Below are 20,618 nucleotides of genomic sequence, written 5' to 3'. Positions count from 1 at the left end.
ATTTTCATAAATTAATGTATGATAGTGTATATGCATTAAACTTATTTAAATTTTAACTAATTAGTAATTATTTTTTATTAGTGACGAATTTGTTTTCGTCACTAAATTTTGCCTTTATAAAAAATGGGGTGGAGTGTAGATTTAAAAAAAGAATGGGGTGGAGTGTCATTCTGGCAAACCTTGAGGGGGGTGAGTGTATTTTACTCAAATAATTAATTGCTGAGATGTGTTGAGGTGAAAAAAGTAATTTGAACACTAATTTTTTTTAAGTGTGGTATACACTACTGGAGGGTCCAGCAGCTGGAGAGGATTCAGATCCCATTTTCCTTGCCCAGCACCACCGTCGTTCAAGCTCAATGGCGAAGCCACCAACAACCATTGTTCCCTCTCGTTAAATCCCCAACCCGCAACTCCTTCCCACCATACTGAATCACCACCGTGCAACTCTCACCCTCCGCCGAACCACCGTCCTTAACCATTGTTTGGTCCATGGTGCTGCCACCGCAGCCCTCCTTCCTCCTCCTTTTCTCCTTTTCTTTTTTCTCTATAACTGTGCAAGCAATCCCCCTCTTTCTTTGCATAAAGTTTCAATTTTTCTCCATGCTTCTCTCTCTGCGTGCCTCAATTCTGGCTATTTTCAGCAAACGTTGAAAATTCACTATTTTCTTTTACATTTTGATGATAAAGGCTTCATTTTTATGCCCATTGTGTAGTTTTTCTCTCTCTACTCAATTGAAAGAGAATTAGAATTAAACAAAAAGGAATTAAAGCTCTTGTTTTTTTTTTCTGGAAAGCAAGCTCGATGTGATTCATTGTTTTGGGTTGACCATGTTTGGAAAATTGATTCAGAACAGGAACAATGTCTAGTTATCCTTCTTAAGATATTAAGCATTTGGTTGTTGAGTGCTTTTGTTTATCAGAGTTTTAGAATCATGCCCGTGTGGTTTTCAACTTTCTTTTAGCGGATGCCAGCTTTTCTCAAAAGACATTTCGTGGAAGCTTCAACTTTGGAGGGTTCTTCAACTATGTGCAAAATCTACATGCTACAAATGGTGAAATGGCTAGGTGGGGGAGAGGATCCACAGAAGGAATGAAGACTGTGGAAGGCTGGAGCAGGGGTTGGAGGCTGCGGCGGTGCATGTCGCTGGATACTAGCTAGGAGAGGCTGAGAGTAAAGGAGAAAGAAGGGAAGTGAAAAGACAAAATGGGTATTTTAGTAACTTAAGTGGGGAATAGTAACTGTATCACTGTGATTCACTTTTGAACCAACCCACCGACGACATCGTCAAGAAGCATCCTCAAGTATATGAAGCAAAAATTCAAAATTGCTTAAGGTGCAATTTCCGTCAACATACTAACTCGCATTACTGAAACAGAGACTTAATGGAATTTTTTTCAAACATGCACTAGCTAATTTCAGATTAACAATGAAAAACTGACAATGTGTATATCTTTTATGGATTTTAACTCCATGATAGCTGATTCATCAAACAGCAACAGCTAATCAGGATCAGCAATTCCAGGGTCAAGAAATGAACTCATTACCATACATTAGGAAGTAAAGCAAGGACATCAAATAACATGCTGCGTCCAAGGAGATTTTATATTTAGACAACAACTTTCTAATTTTCATTAAAAATAGTTTGTAATCTAACAGAACCAACGTCTTTAGACAACACACCAAAAGTTTGCCCAAAAATCTTGTGTGAAAATCATATCATTCACATTAATGATCCCGAAGCGGCTGGTAATTTGGACCTTAGAGGCAACTAATCTAGCCACAAATATTAAACTGGAAAAACATACATATAAGTGCAGCATTGGTAGAATCATTCTTCCATAGGATGATTCTCCACTGATTTCTGTTGGGAAACCTTGACCTTGATTGCCGGTAAAGTGTAGGACGGATCCTGTTGAAAAACAGAAGGAGCTTTGACCATGTTGATGCCCTGCTTCAACTCCTTTTCTGCCTCCCTCCGCAGTTTTTCATGTTTGCCTTGCTTCCTGTTGAAGTTTATACAAAATGTCAGCAGAGAAAGCCAAAAGAAAACAGTTTGTAAAGCTTTCGAACAGACGTGTTAAAAGTGGAGTTAAAGAACGACATTTTCTTATGGTGTGTCTCCTCCCTGATAGCTCTGATCTTAGCAATCTTAGGAATGGCCTTGAGGACATCCTCCTTAACATTCCTGTCATATCTCTCAGGTCTATTTCGCTTTCTCTCAAACTCAAAGGTTGAATCCTGAAGCAAAATATACAAGTTAAGAAGTTTGAACAAATCCAGACAGACAGATATCTATAACCAAGATGCCCATCACCTTTGTCATATCCTTTCCATGCACTCGCCTATATGCCTTGGTCCATTTTACTTTACGAGGATTCCTCTTCATTTTAAAGTTCTTGTGGCATTTGGATCTACAGAACCGAAAAATCTGCACAAAAAATGGATTCTGAGCCACTAAGGATGTGATATGGGCCTGACATTCATAAAGCATTTGATCTCATCTGATTCAACAAAGCAATTAATTTTACAAAATTACTAATTCTCAAGTAGCATTCGCATAAATGGAACAGCATTGATGAGAGACAGAAGGAAGGTAGAATTGAATTTATTCATTTGATATTTATTTTTAGATAAAAGTTGAACAAAGTTATGTAGTGAACCTTGGCATCATTACGGACAAACTGGATTCCATGTCCAGGGTATACGGTTGAAGAACAAAACCAGCATTTCTCCAACCTCATTGTGCCTCCAAACTAAAACAGCACTTTACTAGAAGAAAAAGAAAATGATAGTAAGGTATAAAGTATTATAGCAATTAGAAGAAACATAGTGTTAGCATCTACTTATATCATCAAATTACTGGAAGCATAATAACAATATCAAAGAATATAAACCACTACCACATGCACCAGAAATCAATTAGTGGACAAATAGCACCCAATAGACCCTATCCCCTAAAGTAGAATTTACAGAAAATCAACAAAAATAAATCATAAAACTGACAATAAGAGTCATGTTTTAATTAACTATAACAAAATATATCAGTCATACAGTCTGATCAAACACGAATTAATCCCAGTGTTATCAATATCATAGATATAACACAAAGTTCAATAGATATGAGATAGCCTTTGGGAGATGAGAGAGAGAGGGTCGTGTAAAGTGACTGTGAACAGAGGACGTAGAAACACGAGAAAATTGCAAAGCACCTGAGAGATTGAGACGCGGTCGCCGGTAGTCGCGCGGCTGCAGGTGGCCGGAGGTGGTTTGGGCAGCAGCTATGGGAGTAGTGAAGGTGAGAGATACTGAGAGAAATTCGGTGGAATTAGGGTTCCTATTTTTTTTTTTGGGGGATTAGTGGCTTAAATATGGACTTTGGGCCATTAAAATTCATGGGCCCTTTGCACAGATTTTTTTTTCAAACAACTAGTGTTTTTTTACCCGCGCGTTGCACGGGGAATATGTCTATTGTATTTTATACGTCAATTAATACGTTGATTTTTAAAATATATTAAACAACAGATGAAATAGAAGAGTTTGAAATGCGAAGCAAAGTGGACAAAATGACTTCTTTTTAAGCCTGATCCAGATCAACAGGAACTCGTTTGACATTCGTCATAAACATGAAGAAGACAATAGCACAAATCATAGATATAAGGAATTACCAACATATTAAACAACAGATGAAATAGAAGAGTCTGAAATGCTAAGTAAAGTAGTCAAAACGTCTTAAATTGAAACTTTGTTGCATAGATTGAAATTCGTGCAATTGATTAACTAATAAAAGATTGGTTAACGAAATCTCAAATACTGCAAAATATATAAGGGACGGTTTAATGGTGGCTAATAAACAATTGCTGAGTTAATCTACAGTGAACGCGATTATGCGTGTTCGTTTCCACTCATATGTTCTAAAAAATTTCTTGGTAGACAACATTGCGCGTGGAGTTTGAAACCACCCCTTGTTATATATTTCACCCTTGAGAGAGCCACATACAACTGTCCATGAGTAAACACATGTCTCGAAAGGTACAAATCCACATGAGAAAGTGTCTGACACTGGTTCTTGTTTATAGTCATTGCGAAGCATAAAGTCACTGGGAATTGCCTTAGAGAGAATTTGAAGGGAAGACCAGAGTCAGAAGGTGTTAAGGTTATTCTTGGAATGTAATCTGTTTTACCCAACCTAATTCCTCGGTAAATATTTACCGAGGCCACTTTGCATGACGGATACAATTTCGTCGCTAATTCCATCGCTAAATTTTTAGCGACGGAATTTTCCTTACTTAGCGACGGATTTTGTTCCTCGCTAATTTACTTTTTTTAGCAGTGGTAGTGGGTTTTATATTTTGTTACTCTTGTTTTGATTTTATATTGTGGTTTCAGCTACAAAAGGATATGTGCGTGTGACAAACCTCTCTTTTGGAACTCAATGGTGTACATTTCTAAAAAAAATATAAAATCTCAAAAACAACTCATTATCTACAAAACTCGAAGGTTATTAGTAAAATTGTTTATTGGAAAGTCAAGGTCTAAAAATCGTGAATACGACATACCTTGCATCAAAAGCACTGAATATTTTTCCTTTTCTTAAATCATACATGAATCTATCAAGCTTCATTTTAAAAAAAAAATAATAATTGCTATGAATTAAGAAATGTTTGGACGTTAAAAAAATGTCAAGGATTTTTTAAAAATGTTGAGTTAATTATTCCATTAAAAATAATTGGGTTATAGTATTATTTTAAAATAGGGTTGTGTTATGTGTGTGTAATCCCTTTACTAAATCTACAAATATATTAATTAATTATTGAACCAATATATTATAGAAATCATTTTTTAGGGAGTAAAAAAAGATTTTTTTGAAACATGAGTAAAAAAAATTACTGTCTAATTAAATAGTGCAAAGTAGTAGTATATTATTAACCCAAAAAAAAAAAACTCGCTTAAATCTGAATGCTATTAATGTTCTTTTCGTTTCCCAGTTATAGTAGTTGTGTTATCTTTCTTTTCTTTTCTAGTTGTATTGTCTTTGTTTTCTTTGTATTTGCTAGTGATGGGCTTTTGCTGCTTGCTTGTACGGTGCTTTGGGTGGTTTTAACCGCTCATGCTTTATTATTAATATATAACTTGTTTATTCTCAAAAAAAAAATCTGAATGACATTTATTATGATATTTATTCCCGTAAAAAAAAATACTCGCATTCCGCAACAATAATTTTAAATAAGTATTTAATATATGATAAATGGAAACAATATAGAATCAACCGCAGTCCGCAACTAATGAGAAATTCTGCCAAGTTCACCTAGCAACCATCAAATCTCTGCGTGTCCATGATAGTTTTGTGGACCCTTAGCATCAGATCATTGAAGGTATGAAAAACGGTAGAAAGGGGGGGTTTGAATAACGTTTTCAGTATAAAACTTCCACCTTAAAGATTTTGACAAATCTTTCGAGAACTTAAGTGCTAAAGATAAGAGATAGAAAAGCACACAAGGATTTTATCCTGGTTCACTTGATAAATCACTCAAGCTACTCCAGTCCACCCGTTAAGGTGATTTCTTCCTTCTTAGAATGAAGGCAATCCACTAATCAGGTAAGAGTTACAACTGCACTTGAAACCTACAAGTGACTAACAATTACACTGACTTAGCTCACACTAAGATTCACTCTCTTAGTCTTCTCTAGGATCCGATCAACCTTGATCTCCTAAAGGAACTAAACAAACTGTTTATCAAAGAATTGTTTACAAGAGATTTGCTTCTAAAAAGCTAATAGTAAACTCAATGAATTTCAGATGAAAGAAAACTTAGAAGAATCTCAGAATATGTCTTGCGTATGTGAATGCTTCTAGCCGTTTCTTTCAGTCTTCAGCCTCTTATATACTCCAAGGATTAGGGTTGAGCGATGCATGGAGAATGCTACCGTTGGAGGGCAGTTCTGGAAAATCCAGCTTCTGCTGTGGCTGAGAACGTTAGGTAGGTCGTCAGGAAGGTACAGTTGCTTTTGTACTTGGATAGCGACGCGACCTTTAAACCTAGGAGACTTCTGATCAGGGGAATGCTTCATATTGGAACTTGCGAAGCCGGTTGATCAGAGTCAGAGGGAAAGCACAGATCCTCTGACCATTGTATCTTCTGATTCTGAACTCAGAGGGAAGAACATGGCCTTCAGAGTTTCTTGCTTCTGGACTTCAGAGTTTCCACTATTCAGCTTCTGCAACTTCAGAGTCTTCTACACCATCAGAACATCTGAACCTTCAGTGTTTCTTGGTTATCAGAACTTCTGGATCTTCAGAGCTTCTAGTGACTGAGTCCTCATCAGAGTTTGTATAACTTCAGAACTTCTGAAGCTTTTCCACTGTTCATACTGAACATGGTGAATGCGAAAGCGATGCTTGGGTCACTCTTTATACACAGTGCTTCTGATTTGTGTGAGATTGAGTTGAGGTCAGAGCCTGTAAATAGCACACTCAGAAAAACACGTTAGAGTACCACAATTGTTCATATCAAAAGGTTAACTTGTAATCATCAAAACATAGAGTTGTACTACTAGATCAAAACTTGATCTTACAATCTCCCCCTTTTTGATGATGACAAAACTAAGATTTTTGATGAACAATTCTTAAACATTAAACTGAATTCACTCAGAGTTTAGAGATATAGAATAATACTTATCCTGATGTGAATAGTTTATCTTGCTCATTCTGAATTCAAGTCACTGCTTGATTCTGAGCTTAGCTCCCCCTGAATCTAATACTTGATGAAAACGTTAGTAAAGTCTAGATTCTGAGCTAAATGATATAAGAGTTTAGAGTGAAAAACTTATGACATAGATGAAAAATGAATAAACAGAGCGCATAAGTAATCAGAGTCATGGACAAGGTATCAGAGTCTTGGGTGTCAGAGTCAACTTAGAATCACTTCAGAAGAAGTGAAATGTATTCCTTGTATTTGCCCAGTGACACATCTATGGTCATGAATGTGGAACTCTTAAATTCTCCAAAAGAAAAATAAATCACACTAACACATCTTACACATCAAAAACTGGGTTTACTCCCCCTTTTTGTCATAAGCAAAAAGCTTGGGGTGTGAAAAACTTAGCTTGAAGTACAAGGTACTCCCCCTTAGAGAATGTCTAAGTTTAAAGAAGATGAAACCGATGCAAGAATCAGAGTTAGGCGAAATAAATAAAAGAGTTAATGCAAGAGAAGAACGTTTACCACCGGTCGAGTGAGTAAAGAGAAGGGTCAGTTACCAAGAACTTAACCTTGAGAAACCGTAGGAGCATTAACTTGCAGAGAGAAAGTGAAGCCTATATAAAGCGTTGGAGAGAAAGGTAAGCTTCACACCTCGAACAATTTTCAGTAAAGAAAATGGCATCATACATCGTAGCACTGGAAGAGCTGAGGAAGAAGGCCTTTGAGGAGGACTTGTTCCTTAACATCAGGCATCCAGAGGGTACAGCAACCATCTCGGAGCTAACACGGACACTGCTGAAAGAGGACCTGCGTCCAGAGTTGGAGAGAGACCTGAAGGAATTTCTTGCCTTCGTGGAGGAGGTGCAAGAACTCAGCCGGCTTGAACTCAAGCTGCTGGAAGAAAAAGAAAGGTTGGAAGAGAAGCTCAAGACTGCAGAAGAGATTCTGGAGAGGGATGAGCTAAAGGACAGGCTCAGCAACATCCAGCATGTACTGGAGCGTCTGGAGAAGGATAGGTCAGAGCAGCGCCAGGAGTGCAGAAGAATGAGGAGAGATCCTCCATTCTAGACTTTAGGAAAGAATGTATGATGTAAACATAAAGAAATATTATGAATAAAAAGAGTTTTGCAAACATATGTGACACAAATATATATATATATATAGATGCATAAATAATCACAAACGAATCAACGAGAATAAATAAGTAAAAAGAAACAGAGTTTAACAAAAATAAAACAAAGTTAAAGAAAAAAAAAAGAAAAAGAAGAGATCCTAAAACTAAGGTTTGTCAGATCGTCGCAGAAGTTCCATCATCATGTGCTTCATCTCAATCAGCATGGATTCATGAATGTCAAGACGCTGTTCCATGATGTCGAGTCTGGATGAGCTTGGCTGAGTAGAACTGGAAGGAACATTCTGAGCAGCTTGAGGATCTGGAATGGAAGCAGAAGCATCAGGAGTAAACACTACTGGTGCAAGTGCTTGGCATCTAAGAGCTTCAGCCTCAGCTTCAAGTCGCTCTGCCTCTAGTCTGGCTTGTTCAGCTTGAGCTGCTGCTAGACGTGCAGCTTCTTCTGCTTGAGCTTTCTTTCTCTTGGCTTCTTCAATAGCTTCAAGAAGCTTATTCCTCTGTTCTTGTTCATGAAGAGCCACCCTTCGAGCAAACCTTTGCCTTGCAGCCTCAATGCTCTGACTTCCCTCTGCATGCAGGAGCTGCATCATAATTGGAACTTGAGCCACTAGCCAAGTGCCCAGATTGTTCCACTCATCAGCCACACATTCAGCGTTCTCACTGAGGTCAGTCTGACCGTGCACATTGCGGAGCCTCAAGGAGGCTTCATGATAGAAAATATTGATGCACTCAGAGAGAGATGTGGGTTGGAGGTGAGTATAGGGAATTATGGAGAGGTTGGTTTCAGGAGAGGCTGGGTGATTGCTGCTATGAGCTTCAGAGGCACCTTGTGGAGAACCAATGTTAATCAGTTGAGCATTGGGTTCAGAGGTTCCAAGGTGAGGGTCTGAAGTTTCAACCAGAGGATGGGGTGATCTAACCGAGGATTGGTTAGACACTGATTGTTCGGGTTCAGGATCTGGTTGAATAGGCTCTTGTAGGTCTGGGGCAGGGTGAGCTTGTTGAGCCAAAGGGTCTGCCTCTTGTAAGGGATTGGCCAAGATAGGTTCATCTGGGTCAACTAGACGTTCAGGTCTAGGGCCAGGATATCTCCTAGGGCTTGGACAGGTGAGGTAATATTCCTCTAAGGTAGACACCTTTTCTTTTCTGACCTCCATGAATCTTCTAATGGATTCAGAGTTATTGGAGGGAGAAGAATCAGCAACATTGGTTGGGAAGGATACAGGGGTATAGGCTGTGGAAGAGTCTGTATCCGTGGTTCTGGCAGCAGGACGTGCTGATGCTCTGGGAACAGAGTGATCAGACGTTCTGGGTTGTGGTTCTGTTTGGTTTGGCTCTGGTTGTTCATGGATGATGGGTTCATAAGATAATGGGTCGTACGGGATGGTAATGAGAGAGGTTGGATCTTCTGACCTAGAGGGTTGGTTCTGAAGCAAATTCCAGAGAGGTGCTTCAGTAGGGGAAGGTTGAAAGAATGAAGATCTTGGGGAATGTGGTGGAGTGGTGGTTTGTGCAGCTGGTTGGGATTCAGGAATAGGAGTGAGGGGATTTGAGGAGTGTTTGAGCATGGCAGAAATAGGGAGTGCATCAAATAAATTCAAATCATCATCAGAAGCAAGTGCAGGCTTACTTGAATGTGTTGATGATCTAGTCACTCTGGCAGGAGGTTCAGTCCTTCTGACCACTTAAGCAGCTGGCTCCACCCGAGTAGGCTTCACCACGATTCTGACCTTCTTCTTCTTCTTCTTAGGAGGACCATCCTCATTATCACTATCATCACCATCATCAGGCTTTCTCTTCTTCTTTTGGAACAGAGGGACATCGGATTCCTCTGAAGATTCGTCCATTATCACCTTCCTCTGAGCTTTCTTCTTGGGAGGAGAAGGAAACTCTGGAGCTGGCGGCAGTCTGCTGACGAAATCATCAAGATCAATTTCGAATCCTTGAGCCCTTAGGTCTTCAACATAGCACCGGATGGCGTCAGGATTGTCTGCCTGTGTCCACAGAGGGTAGTCATTCAGAGGCATCCTTCTGCTTCTGATCTCAGAAGATGTGTCTTCATGAGCAGGAGCAATCTTCTTCTGGACCAAACCCATCTTCTTCAGAGAATTTGCAGTGAAGACATCACTGACCATGGTGCTCAGATCCTCTGTGCATCCAGCATTGATCAGATCTTGCACCAGGTTGCTTTCAATGAGAAAGTCTGAGAGCAGTCTCCCAAAGGGGATATATTTGATTGCTGACTTGATGGAAGCAGTGGTACGAGACTTCCGGATGCATTCCTTCAAATAGGAGAACAGGAAGTAGGGAAGGCAGATCTTCTTCTGATCTTGGATGAAGAATAACATCACCTTCTGGTTGAAGTTGATGTAGTCTGGAGAACTGCCCTTCGGTCTCTGGTTTATGCAATGGAGCAGGATTTTGTGCCAGATCCTGAGCTTAGGATGAAGGTCCATCACCTTGTAACTCGTCTTGCCCGGTTTGTAAGTGGTGTACAGGGCCTGGTTGATTATATCCTTGGTGCTGGGTTTCAGCTTCGATTCCGTGAGTTGGAAACGAAACCCATAAGCAGTGTCTGCACCAAGCAAATTCACGAAGGACTTCTCCGTGATGATGATCTTCCTTCCGAGAATGTACGATACCACCTGAGAATCGTCGCAGTCGGCATGCTTCCAGAATTCCTTGACCAATCTATCATACACCGGTCCTCGAAGTCTGTTGAAGTAATTTCCCCAACCTTGAGCTTGGACTTCAGGACGAAGATCATACCCATTTGTAGCCAGGTTGTCGAGGTTGAATCTCCATTCTGCCAGGACTTGGAGTTCCTCAGGAGGATATACACAGTGAACGGCACAGCCCCGTTCTGCAATTGGAACACTCTGTTCTTGAGCTTGAACTTGTTCTTGTGTCGGATTCTCAGGGCCCCTTTGACCCGTTGCAAGACCAACTACCATGTGAGGGAACTGAGGAGCATCTGCAGTAGATCTTCTGGTTTGTCTCACCATTTTGAAGAGGTTGAAGGTTTGAGGTAGAAGATGAAGGTTGAAAGATGAAAAGAGATCGAGAGAGAAATCGAGAACAAGCGGTTTCGAAAAAGCAGAGAGAGCGAGAGTAAAAACCGGAAGTGAGCGAGATCGTGTGTGTATAGTGGGTTTTATCAAATAACCGTTGTTGATTCAAAAAGCACTTTAAGATCAACGGTTGAAAATTAAAGATAGATAGTAACAGTAAAATACACAAATCACACACAGGAGAGAAGCATATCTACACGCAATCATAACAGACTGTCACACGGGCACACGGAACTATGCATCAGAAAAACTGACACACGTGTTGTTGTCTCAGCTTCAGAGTCAGTACCAGTGGGTACACACACTCTGATTGAGTTACCTTCTGGACTAGACATCTTCTGATCAAGAAGTATCATAGTCAGAGGTTCTGATCCATCTTCACTCTGGACAAAAGTCCATGTTTAGATTTTTCAGAATAAAATTAAATCTATCCTCTGCTAAGGGCTTTGTAAAGATATCTGCCCATTGATGGTTAGTATCAACAAACTTCAGAAGAAGTACGCCCTTCTGTACATAATCTCTAATAAAGTGATACTTTACCTCAATGTGCTTTGCCCTTGAATGCAAGATAAGATTCTTACTCAATGAGATTGCAGCAGTGTTATCACAATAAATTGGGATATTGCTCTCAAGGATCTGATAATCCTCCAGCTGATGTTTCATCCAGAGCATCTGAGTGCTGCATATTGCTGCTGAGATATATTCTGCCTCTGCAGTTGATAGTGCAATGGTTGATTGCCTCTTGCTTGCCCATGAGACTAGATTGCTTCCCAGAAATTGACAATTTCCAGAAGTACTTTTTCTCTCTGTTCTATCTCCAGCATAATCAGCATCACAATAACCTGAAAGCTTATACTCTGATGTTTTCTTATACATCAAGCCAAGGTTAGTGGTGCCTTTCAGATACCTTAGGATCCTCTTAACAGCAGTTAAGTGGGTTTCCCTTGGATCTGATTGGAAACGAGCACATAAATGAACACTAAATAGTATGTCTGGCCTAGATGCAGTTAAGTATAGAAGTGAACCTATCATGCCACGATAGAGCTTCTGACATACTTTACCACTTTTATCTTCTTTCTCCAGAATGCATGTAGGATGCATTGGAGTCTTGGCCACTGTAGATTCCAGCATATTGAACTTCTTCAGAAGTTCTTTAGTGTACTTGCTCTGATGGATATATGTTCCTTCTGGTGTTTGATCAACTTGTATTCCCAGAAAGTACTTTAATTCTCCCATCATACTCATCTCAAATTCAGCCTGCATCATCTCAGAAAATTCTTTGCATAGAGATTGATTAGCAGAACCAAATATAATATCATCAACATAAATTTGCACAATTAAGATATCATCTTTATAAGTCTTGCAAAAAAGAGTTGTATCTACTTTACCCCTTACAAACTCATTCTCCAGAAGGAATGAGCTAAGTCTCTCATACCATGCTCTGGGAGCTTGCTTCAGACCGTAGAGTGATTTCTTCAATTTGAACACATGGTCTGGTTTCTTCTCATCTTCAAAACCTGGGGGTTGATGAACATAGACTTCCTCTGAGATATAACCATTTAGGAAGGCACTCTTTACGTCCATCTGATGTAGAACTATGTTGTGATTTACTGAGAAAGAGATCAACAGTCTGATTGCCTCCAGTCTTGCTACTGGAGCAAATGTTTCAGTGTAGTCTATTCCTTCCTGCTGGCTGTAGCCTTGAGCAACTAGCCTTGCCTTGTTTCTGACTACATCTCCTTTCTCATTCAGCTTGTTTCTGAATACCCATTTCGTTCCAATAACATGGACACTCTCAGGCTTCTTCACTAAGCTCCAAACATCGTTCTTGGAGAATTGATTCAATTCTTCTTCCATGGCCAGAATCCAATCCTTGTCCTGAAGAGCTTCATCTATGGACTTGGGTTCAATTAAGGACACCAATCCTTTCAGACTGAGCAAGGTCTCTTCAGAAGGTCTGAAGGCAGATCTGGTTCTGACTGGTTCGTCTTTGTTGCCCAGAATCAATTCCTTAGGGTGAGCTGCAGTGATTCTGCTCTTCTTTAGAGTTTGTGAGTTAGAGGGACCAGCTTCTTCCTCTGGTTCATCTTCCTCTGGCTCATCTTCCTCTGGAGCTTTGCCTTTGTCAGAAATATTAATGCTTAAATCTGCAAACTTTTCAACTAGCTTTGACTGGTCAGAGTCAAGCTTATCATCAAATCTAACATGAATAGATTCTTCAATAGTCTTAGCATCAGTATTATAAAATCTAAAACCTTTAGATCTCTCAGAGTAACCGAGTAAAAGACACTTAGAAGACTTAGCATCAAATTTATGCAATCTATCCTTAGTATTGAGAACATAACAAACACATCCAAAAGGATGAAAATAAGAAATGTTGGGTTTTATGTTCTTCCACAATTCATAAGGAGTCTTATTCAGAATTGGTCTCACAGACATTCTGTTCTGAATGTAACATGCTGTATTTACTGCCTCTGCCCAAAAGTGCTTAGCCATGCCAGTTTCTTGGAGCATGGTTCTAGCCATCTCCTGAAGAGTTCTGTTCTTCCTCTCAACAACACCATTTTGTTGAGGAGTTCTGGGACAAGAGAAATCATGTGCAATTCCATAGGAATCAAACAGACTCTCAAACTTGTCATTCTCAAACTCTCCACCATGGTCACTTCTGACACGCACAATCCTACAAGCCTTCTCGTTTTGCACTTGAGCAATGAAGGTAGAGAACACAACATGAGACTCATCCTTGCGGGTTAGAAACTTTACCCATGTCCAGCGACTATAGTCATCAACGATAACCATCCCATATCTCTTGCCACCTATAGACTCAGTTTTCACTGGTCCAAAAAGGTCGATATGCAGAAGTTCCAACGGCCTTGAGGTTGAGACAACATTCTTTGCCTTGAAAGGGACTTTTGTGAATTTGCCTTTCTGACATGCTTCACAAAGAGCGTCTGAAGCGAACTTCAGATTGGGTAAGCCCCTGACAAGGTTTAGCTTGCTCAGCTGAGAAATCTTTCTCATACTGGCATGCCCTAACCGTCTATGCCATACCCACTGCTCTTCATTAACAGACAGAAGGCACTTCACATTCTGAGCCTCCAACTCAGATAATCTGATCTTATAAATGTTGTTCTTCCTCTTGCTGTTAAACAGAACAGAGCCATCGATCTGACTTACAGCCCGGCAGGACTTTTGATTGAATATAACATCATAACCCTTGTCAGCTAATTGACTTATAGACAATAAGTTATGTGTTAAGCCGTCTACCAATAACACATTATCAATGCATGGACTACTATCTACACAAATAGTACCAGTACCAACAATTTTACCCTTTTCATTTCCTCCAAAGCCAACTTCTCCTCCAGGCTTAAGTCTCAGCTCTCGGAACATACGCTTTTCTCCCGTCATGTGACGCGAGCATCCACTGTCCAGATACCATGATTGGTGTTTCAGTGGAGCTATCAAGGATATCTGCAACATAGATAATCTTGTCCTTAGGTACCCACTTTCTGGGTCCTCTCTTGTTAGTTACCCCAGAGGTTCTGATCACTTTGGGTGTCTCAACATGATACTTTAAAGGAATATTTGCATGATATTTAGTCATAGAGAAAGATCCCTTTTTAAGAGGATGTTTAGCAACTTTAGCAGGTACAGGATCAGGCAATATGGTACCAGAGGGAACAAAGCATTCATACAAGGATTTAGCTTTAGACACAGAGGGCTCATTTCTAATTGGTTTAGAATAGCCAATGCCATGCATTCCATTTCTGCTTACGCCATAGATCATTGAAGCCATTAAGCTTCTATCCACGCTTTTAGCTAGGAATCTTTGAAAAGACTTTTCATACTTAGATTCATTTCTACAATCAGAGGCATCACAGGCAACAATTTCTTCTAACTTAGCAATCTGGTTCTTAAGCACAGAGTTAGAGTTGATCAAAGCATGATTATCATTTTTCAAATCAGAGATAATTTTCTCATGTTCAGAAGGAGTCTTGGAAACAGCAGATAAGTTCTTTTTAAGCTTCTTATGCTTAGACAATAAGGAGTTATACTTATCCATAATATCAGGCAATGCATGTTTCAGTTCAGAGGTAGAGAAAGAAGCGAATACCTCATTTTCATCGTCTGAGTTAGGATCTCCTTCTGATTCTGAGTCAGAGTCAACAGCTTCCTTTGACTCTGCTTCCTTGTCTTTGACAATGGCCATGAGTCCTTGGACTTCACCATCAGAGTCAACATCCTCTGACTCTGATTCATCAAATGTCACCATCAGACTCTTCTTCGTCTTGAAGTGCTTCTTTGGCTTCTTGTCCTTCTTCAACTTTGGACAGTCACTTTTGTAGTGCCCTGATTCTTTGCACTCAAAACATGTGACTTCCTTGATTGATGACTTCTTCTGGCCTGAGGACTCATACTTTCCTTTTGCCTTTCCAGAGCCTTTGTACTTGCTCTGCCTGTGCTTCCAGATTCGGTTGAGTCTCTTGGAGATCAGAGTCAGCTCATCTTCATCAGAATCTTCTGATGCTTCTTCAGATTCCTCTTCTTCAGCTTGAAGAGCTTTTGACTTCTCAACCTTAGCCTTTTCAGATTTGGATTTCAAGGCTATGGACTTTTTCCTCAGATCTTGCATCTCTGAGCGCTTCAGCTCATGGCATTTCAAAATGCTGATGAGTTCTTCTAAACTCATATTCTCAACGTCTGTCGTGAGCTCTATTGAAGTCACCAAAGGCATCCAACTTTCAGGAAGACACCTGATGACCCTTATGACATGATCTTTTGTTGTGTAGCTCTTGTTGAGAGGTCGTATGCCAGCTACAAGCAACTGCAATCTGGAGAACATTTCTTCAATGGACTCATTTGGCTCCATGATGAAGGATTCATACTTTTGGATCAAAGACAATGCCTTTGATTCTTTGACTTTCTTGTTTCCTTCATGAGACATCTTCAGAGATTCGAAAATGCCTTTAGCAAACTCACGGTCTGTAATCTTCTGGTACTCTTCATAGGAAATAGCACTTAGAAGAATTGCTCTTGCTTTGTGATGTTGTGAGTACAGCTTCTTTTGATCTGCAGTCATCTCTGACCTTGGGATCTTCTTGCCATCTGCATCAACTGGACGCTCGTAGCCATCCACAATAATATCCCAGAGATCTGCATCGAAACCCAGAAAGAAACTTTCCAGTCTATCTTTCCAATATTCGAACCTTTGACCGTCGAACATAGGAGGCTTTGCATTGTAACCATCTCTTTGAGTTTCACTGGTGGTGGCAGCCATTGTTTTTCACACCGGCCCGGATCACTGAACACTGTTAGGTGTGGTAATCAGAACTTGCGCTCTGATACCAATTGAAGGTATGAAAAACGGTAGAAAGGGGGGGTTTGAATAACGTTTTCAGTATAAAACTTCCACCTTAAAGATTTTGACAAATCTTTCGAGAACTTAAGTGCTAAAGATAAGAGATAGAAAAGCACACAAGGATTTTATCCTGGTTCACTTGATAAATCACTCAAGCTACTCCAGTCCACCCGTTAAGGTGATTTCTTCCTTCTTAGAATGAAGGCAATCCACTAATCAGGTAAGAGTTACAACTGCACTTGAAACCTACAAGTGACTAACAATTACACTGACTTAGCTCACACTAAGATTCACTCTCTTAGTCTTCTCTAGGATCCGATCAACCTTGATCTCCTAAAGGAACTAAACAAACTGTTTATCAAAGAATTGTTTACAAGAGATTTGCTTCTAAAAAGCTAATAGTAAACTCAATGAATTTCAGATGAAAGAAAACTTAGAAGAATCTCAGAATATGTCTTGCGTATGTGAATGCTTCTAGCCGTTTCTTTCAGTCTTCAGCCTCTTATATACTCCAAGGATTAGGGTTGAGCGATGCATGGAGAATGCTACCGTTGGAGGGCAGTTCTGGAAAATCCAGCTTCTGCTGTGGCTGAGAACGTTAGGTAGGTCGTCAGGAAGGTACAGTTGCTTTTGTACTTGGATAACGACGCGACCTTTAAACCTAGGAGACTTCTGATCAGGGGAATGCTTCATATTGGAACTTCTGAAGCCGGTTGATCAGAGTCAGAGGGAAAGCACAGATCCTCTGACCATTGTATCTTCTGATTCTGAACTCAGAGGGAAGAACATGGCCTTCAGAGTTTCTTGCTTCTGGACTTCAGAGTTTCCACTATTCAGCTTCTGCAACTTCAGAGTCTTCTACACCATCAGAACATCTGAACCTTCAGTGTTTCTTGGTTATCAGAGCTTCTGGATCTTCAGAGCTTCTAGTGACTGAGTCCTCATCAGAGTTTGTATAACTTCAGAACTTCTGAAGCTTTTCCACTGTTCATACTGAACATGGTGAATGCGAAAGCGATGCTTGGGTCACTCTTTATACACAGTGCTTCTGATTTGTGTGAGATTGAGTTGAGGTCAGAGCCTGTAAATAGCACACTCAGAAAAACACGTTAGAGTACCACAATTGTTCATATCAAAAGGTTAACTTGTAATCATCAAAACATAGAGTTGTACTACTAGATCAAAACTTGATCTTACAATCATCTCCATTTTCCTAGAATTAACATTGAATAAAAATAAGATAAATTAAGAAAAAATCAAGAAATAAACAACTTAAATACTAATCAAATCTAAAATTAAAAAAAGTATTAATTAAAGATAGATAAAAACTGTCAAAATCTAGCAAATCACAATAAAAACTCATAAAATTATGAATTAAATAAAAATCCGAAAATTCAATAAAAATACCATAAAAATCAATTGATACTCTAAAAATACATCAAAAATAAATTAAAAGACCCAAGATAAAATCAAGAAATAAACAACCTAAATCTCTAATCAAATATAAAATTTAAAAATGTACTAATTAAAGATAGATAAAAACTACAAAAATCTAGCAAATCACAATAAAAACTCATAAAATCCTGAATTAAATAAAAATTCGAAAATACAATAAAAATGCCATAAAAATTAATTAATACTTTTTTTTTCAATATTAAATCTGCATGAAGATTTTTTTCTAGAATGTTTTGTCACCTGACACCCCCATATCATCCCAAAAAAATATATACAAATTTTGTTTTTCTTGACTTTGAAATAAATATTTTTATTACATATTTTTTAAAACACTATTAAATCTGCATTAAAAAAAATTTTCTTAACTTTGAAATACGTATTTTTTAAAACACTATGAAATCTGCATTTAATTTTTTTTCTAAACTTTGAAATACATATTTTTACATATATTTAAAGAAACAGCATTCACGTTACATTTTTCTTTTTAATATTTGGGAATATTTTAATTATATTTAAATATCATAACCTATTAAATGTGATCAATTTTTTTGCAGGAAATATTTGACATTTTTAGTGAAAAAACTCAACTGCTAATTTTATGGAGATTTAAAATTATTTCATGTCATAGTAATAAATAACATTAAATATATTAATATAAATATGAAATTAAAAAAATTTAATCATTCAAAATTATTTGTAGGTAAAATATTATATCTTACTTAAACTTTAAAAATATAAATGGGTGAATATAAAATTATGAATTAGACATTTAATTAAAGTAAACTATTTTTCAATTTGAACAATCATGCATGATTGAGGTCATTTATTTACCATTTTTTTTTTCAAGTTGTTGGGCGTTTGGTTTAAAATGCAGGCTATTTTTCCTCTGCCCTTGGCACTTGGTTCTTTCCAATAACATTGGTGAAAATTATGGAAAATGTTAATTTGTATGAATGTTATGCAAACAAATACTTATCATTGGTTAAAATTTCCTTATCCTGCGACATTCATCCTTATTTTCCTGCAAAAGCTAATTTTAATTGATGGAAATTAAAATTCATGTGTTTCTCCCAAAAAAAAGTGAATCAGGATATACAATAGAAATTTTCAAATAGTCATATTATATAATTGCAAAAGAAAAAAAAACATTGACAGTGAATATAAGAAAGAAAACAACTATAACTGTACCGTTGCATGTGGTATAAGATCAGAAATAACAAACCTTTGAACCAAAGACATTTTTGAAGAAGATTGATGAAGAAAAAAAATATATAGAACATTGTGCATTAGAAAAAAAGAAGAAAAAAAATCTCAATTGTAAAGATGACGGTATATAAGGAACAAACCTTTGGTCATTGCATGTTAATGGGGAAAAGATGAGCAGCGAAGAGAACTTTTTTTCATGTTATGAGAGAAAAATATATATACAATCATGTATTAAATAGGATAAGAAATTAAATAGAGTGATAGAGGGTCATCTGTTGAAAAAATTTACTCAATAGAAGATAAACACCTAAATCTCTTCTCTCTCTTTTGGTATGACCCATTTTTTTTCTTCCTCACACTGTATATTGCACACTTCAGTGCTTGACACAATTTATAGCCCTCTTATAAAAAAAATTGATATCGTGGTCAATCTATAAAAAAATTGTCTTAAATTACTATAATTAAATTATATGTACATAATTTATAGCATCATAATAAAAAAACATTAAAAACTCATTGTCAATTTAAAATATTTTATCTTAAATTACTATAATTAAAGAGATGAGAATTTTATTTTGATACAAAATCATGTTCATCTATTATCTATATCTAAAAAAATATTCTTTTAGTATAATGAGATCATTGCGGAAAATACCCAAAGGGAATAAAAAATAAAAAAACTCCAATTATTTTTAATATTTTCGAATATGTGATATTTTCATGTATCATATTTTTCTATTTTGTGATTTCTGAATATGTGTTTTATTTTTAATATTTGAAATAATTTATTTTTGATTTTGTCATTTTTGAATAAGTGTTTCAATTTTAATCTTTAAAATTATTTATTTTCAATTTTTTGATTTTTAAAAAGGTTTATTATTTAATCAAAATAGTTGCATGCATAAATTTCATGTTATCTACATCCAAGATCTCAAGTAGATATGTTAAAATTTTAAAAAATAATAATATTGATGATGATTCGAAAATCCTTTTAATTATATTGATGATTTGTTCTTTATTAAATTTTTTTGAAATATATTGATGGTGATTCAAAACTTCTTTTTATTATATTGATGTTCACGCACATCAATGGTGAATTATTTCGTGGCTACTATTTTTGTATCAAATATTGTTAATTTTTTTATTGTTATAATACATTAGAAAATAAGTTAAATAGTAAATATAGATTTCATTTACTGTAGCTTAACCTATATTCCATGAAACTTTTATTTAGTCCATCAAATATAAATGATATTCTAAAGGTTTATTATATTTGAGTCATTTTTATAATTTTCAAATATACATTTCTCATATTTTATAATTTTTTCTTTATTAATTACTAATGATTTAATAATTCAAAAAGAATTATTTAAAATAGAATCTACGTATCAATATGCATGATTTCAAAAAGTGCATAATTTTATAAAAAAGTTGATTATTTTTATTAAAATCTATCTATCTATCTATCTATCTATCTATCTATCTATCTATCTATCTATCTATCTATCTATAAACTATATAAAGGGAGAGTTTTGGCAGCCCTGGGGTAAATATGTCAATCAACAAATAATTTCAATGACAATGAAGCTTGGCCATGGATATTTAGGTAAAAATACATTTTATTTCAGTTTGATTGAATCCCAGCCATTGATTAACAATAAGTTATTATTGAATCCCAGCCATTGATTAAC

At 37.2% G+C, this 20,618-nt stretch overlaps 1 protein-coding gene across 2 annotated transcripts; it reads right to left on the bottom strand.

The window, feature by feature from the left end:
• Positions 1-1,599: 1,599 nt before the first annotated feature.
• Positions 1,600-3,341, bottom strand: LOC130734472 (probable ribosome biogenesis protein RLP24). Of its 2 annotated transcripts, none has more exons than XM_057586911.1 (5): positions 3,211-3,341; positions 2,662-2,770; positions 2,316-2,429; positions 2,103-2,239; positions 1,600-2,004 (listed from the first exon to the last, which is right to left on the bottom strand). In XM_057586911.1, exons 2-5 carry the CDS (start codon positions 2,740-2,742, stop codon positions 1,830-1,832), a joined length of 507 nt encoding a protein of 168 aa, XP_057442894.1. In that variant the 5' UTR covers positions 2,743-2,770; positions 3,211-3,341; the 3' UTR covers positions 1,600-1,829. The 2 variants fall into 2 exon arrangements, with proteins under 2 accessions (XP_057442894.1, XP_057442895.1); XM_057586912.1 differs by having other exon boundaries at positions 2,662-2,765.
• Positions 3,342-20,618: the final 17,277 nt, after the last annotated feature.

This window comes from Lotus japonicus, chromosome 1, assembly GCF_012489685.1.
Source record: "Lotus japonicus ecotype B-129 chromosome 1, LjGifu_v1.2".
NCBI classification, from domain to species: domain Eukaryota; kingdom Viridiplantae; phylum Streptophyta; class Magnoliopsida; order Fabales; family Fabaceae; genus Lotus; species Lotus japonicus.
This window is presented reverse-complemented; position numbering and strand designations above follow the sequence as displayed.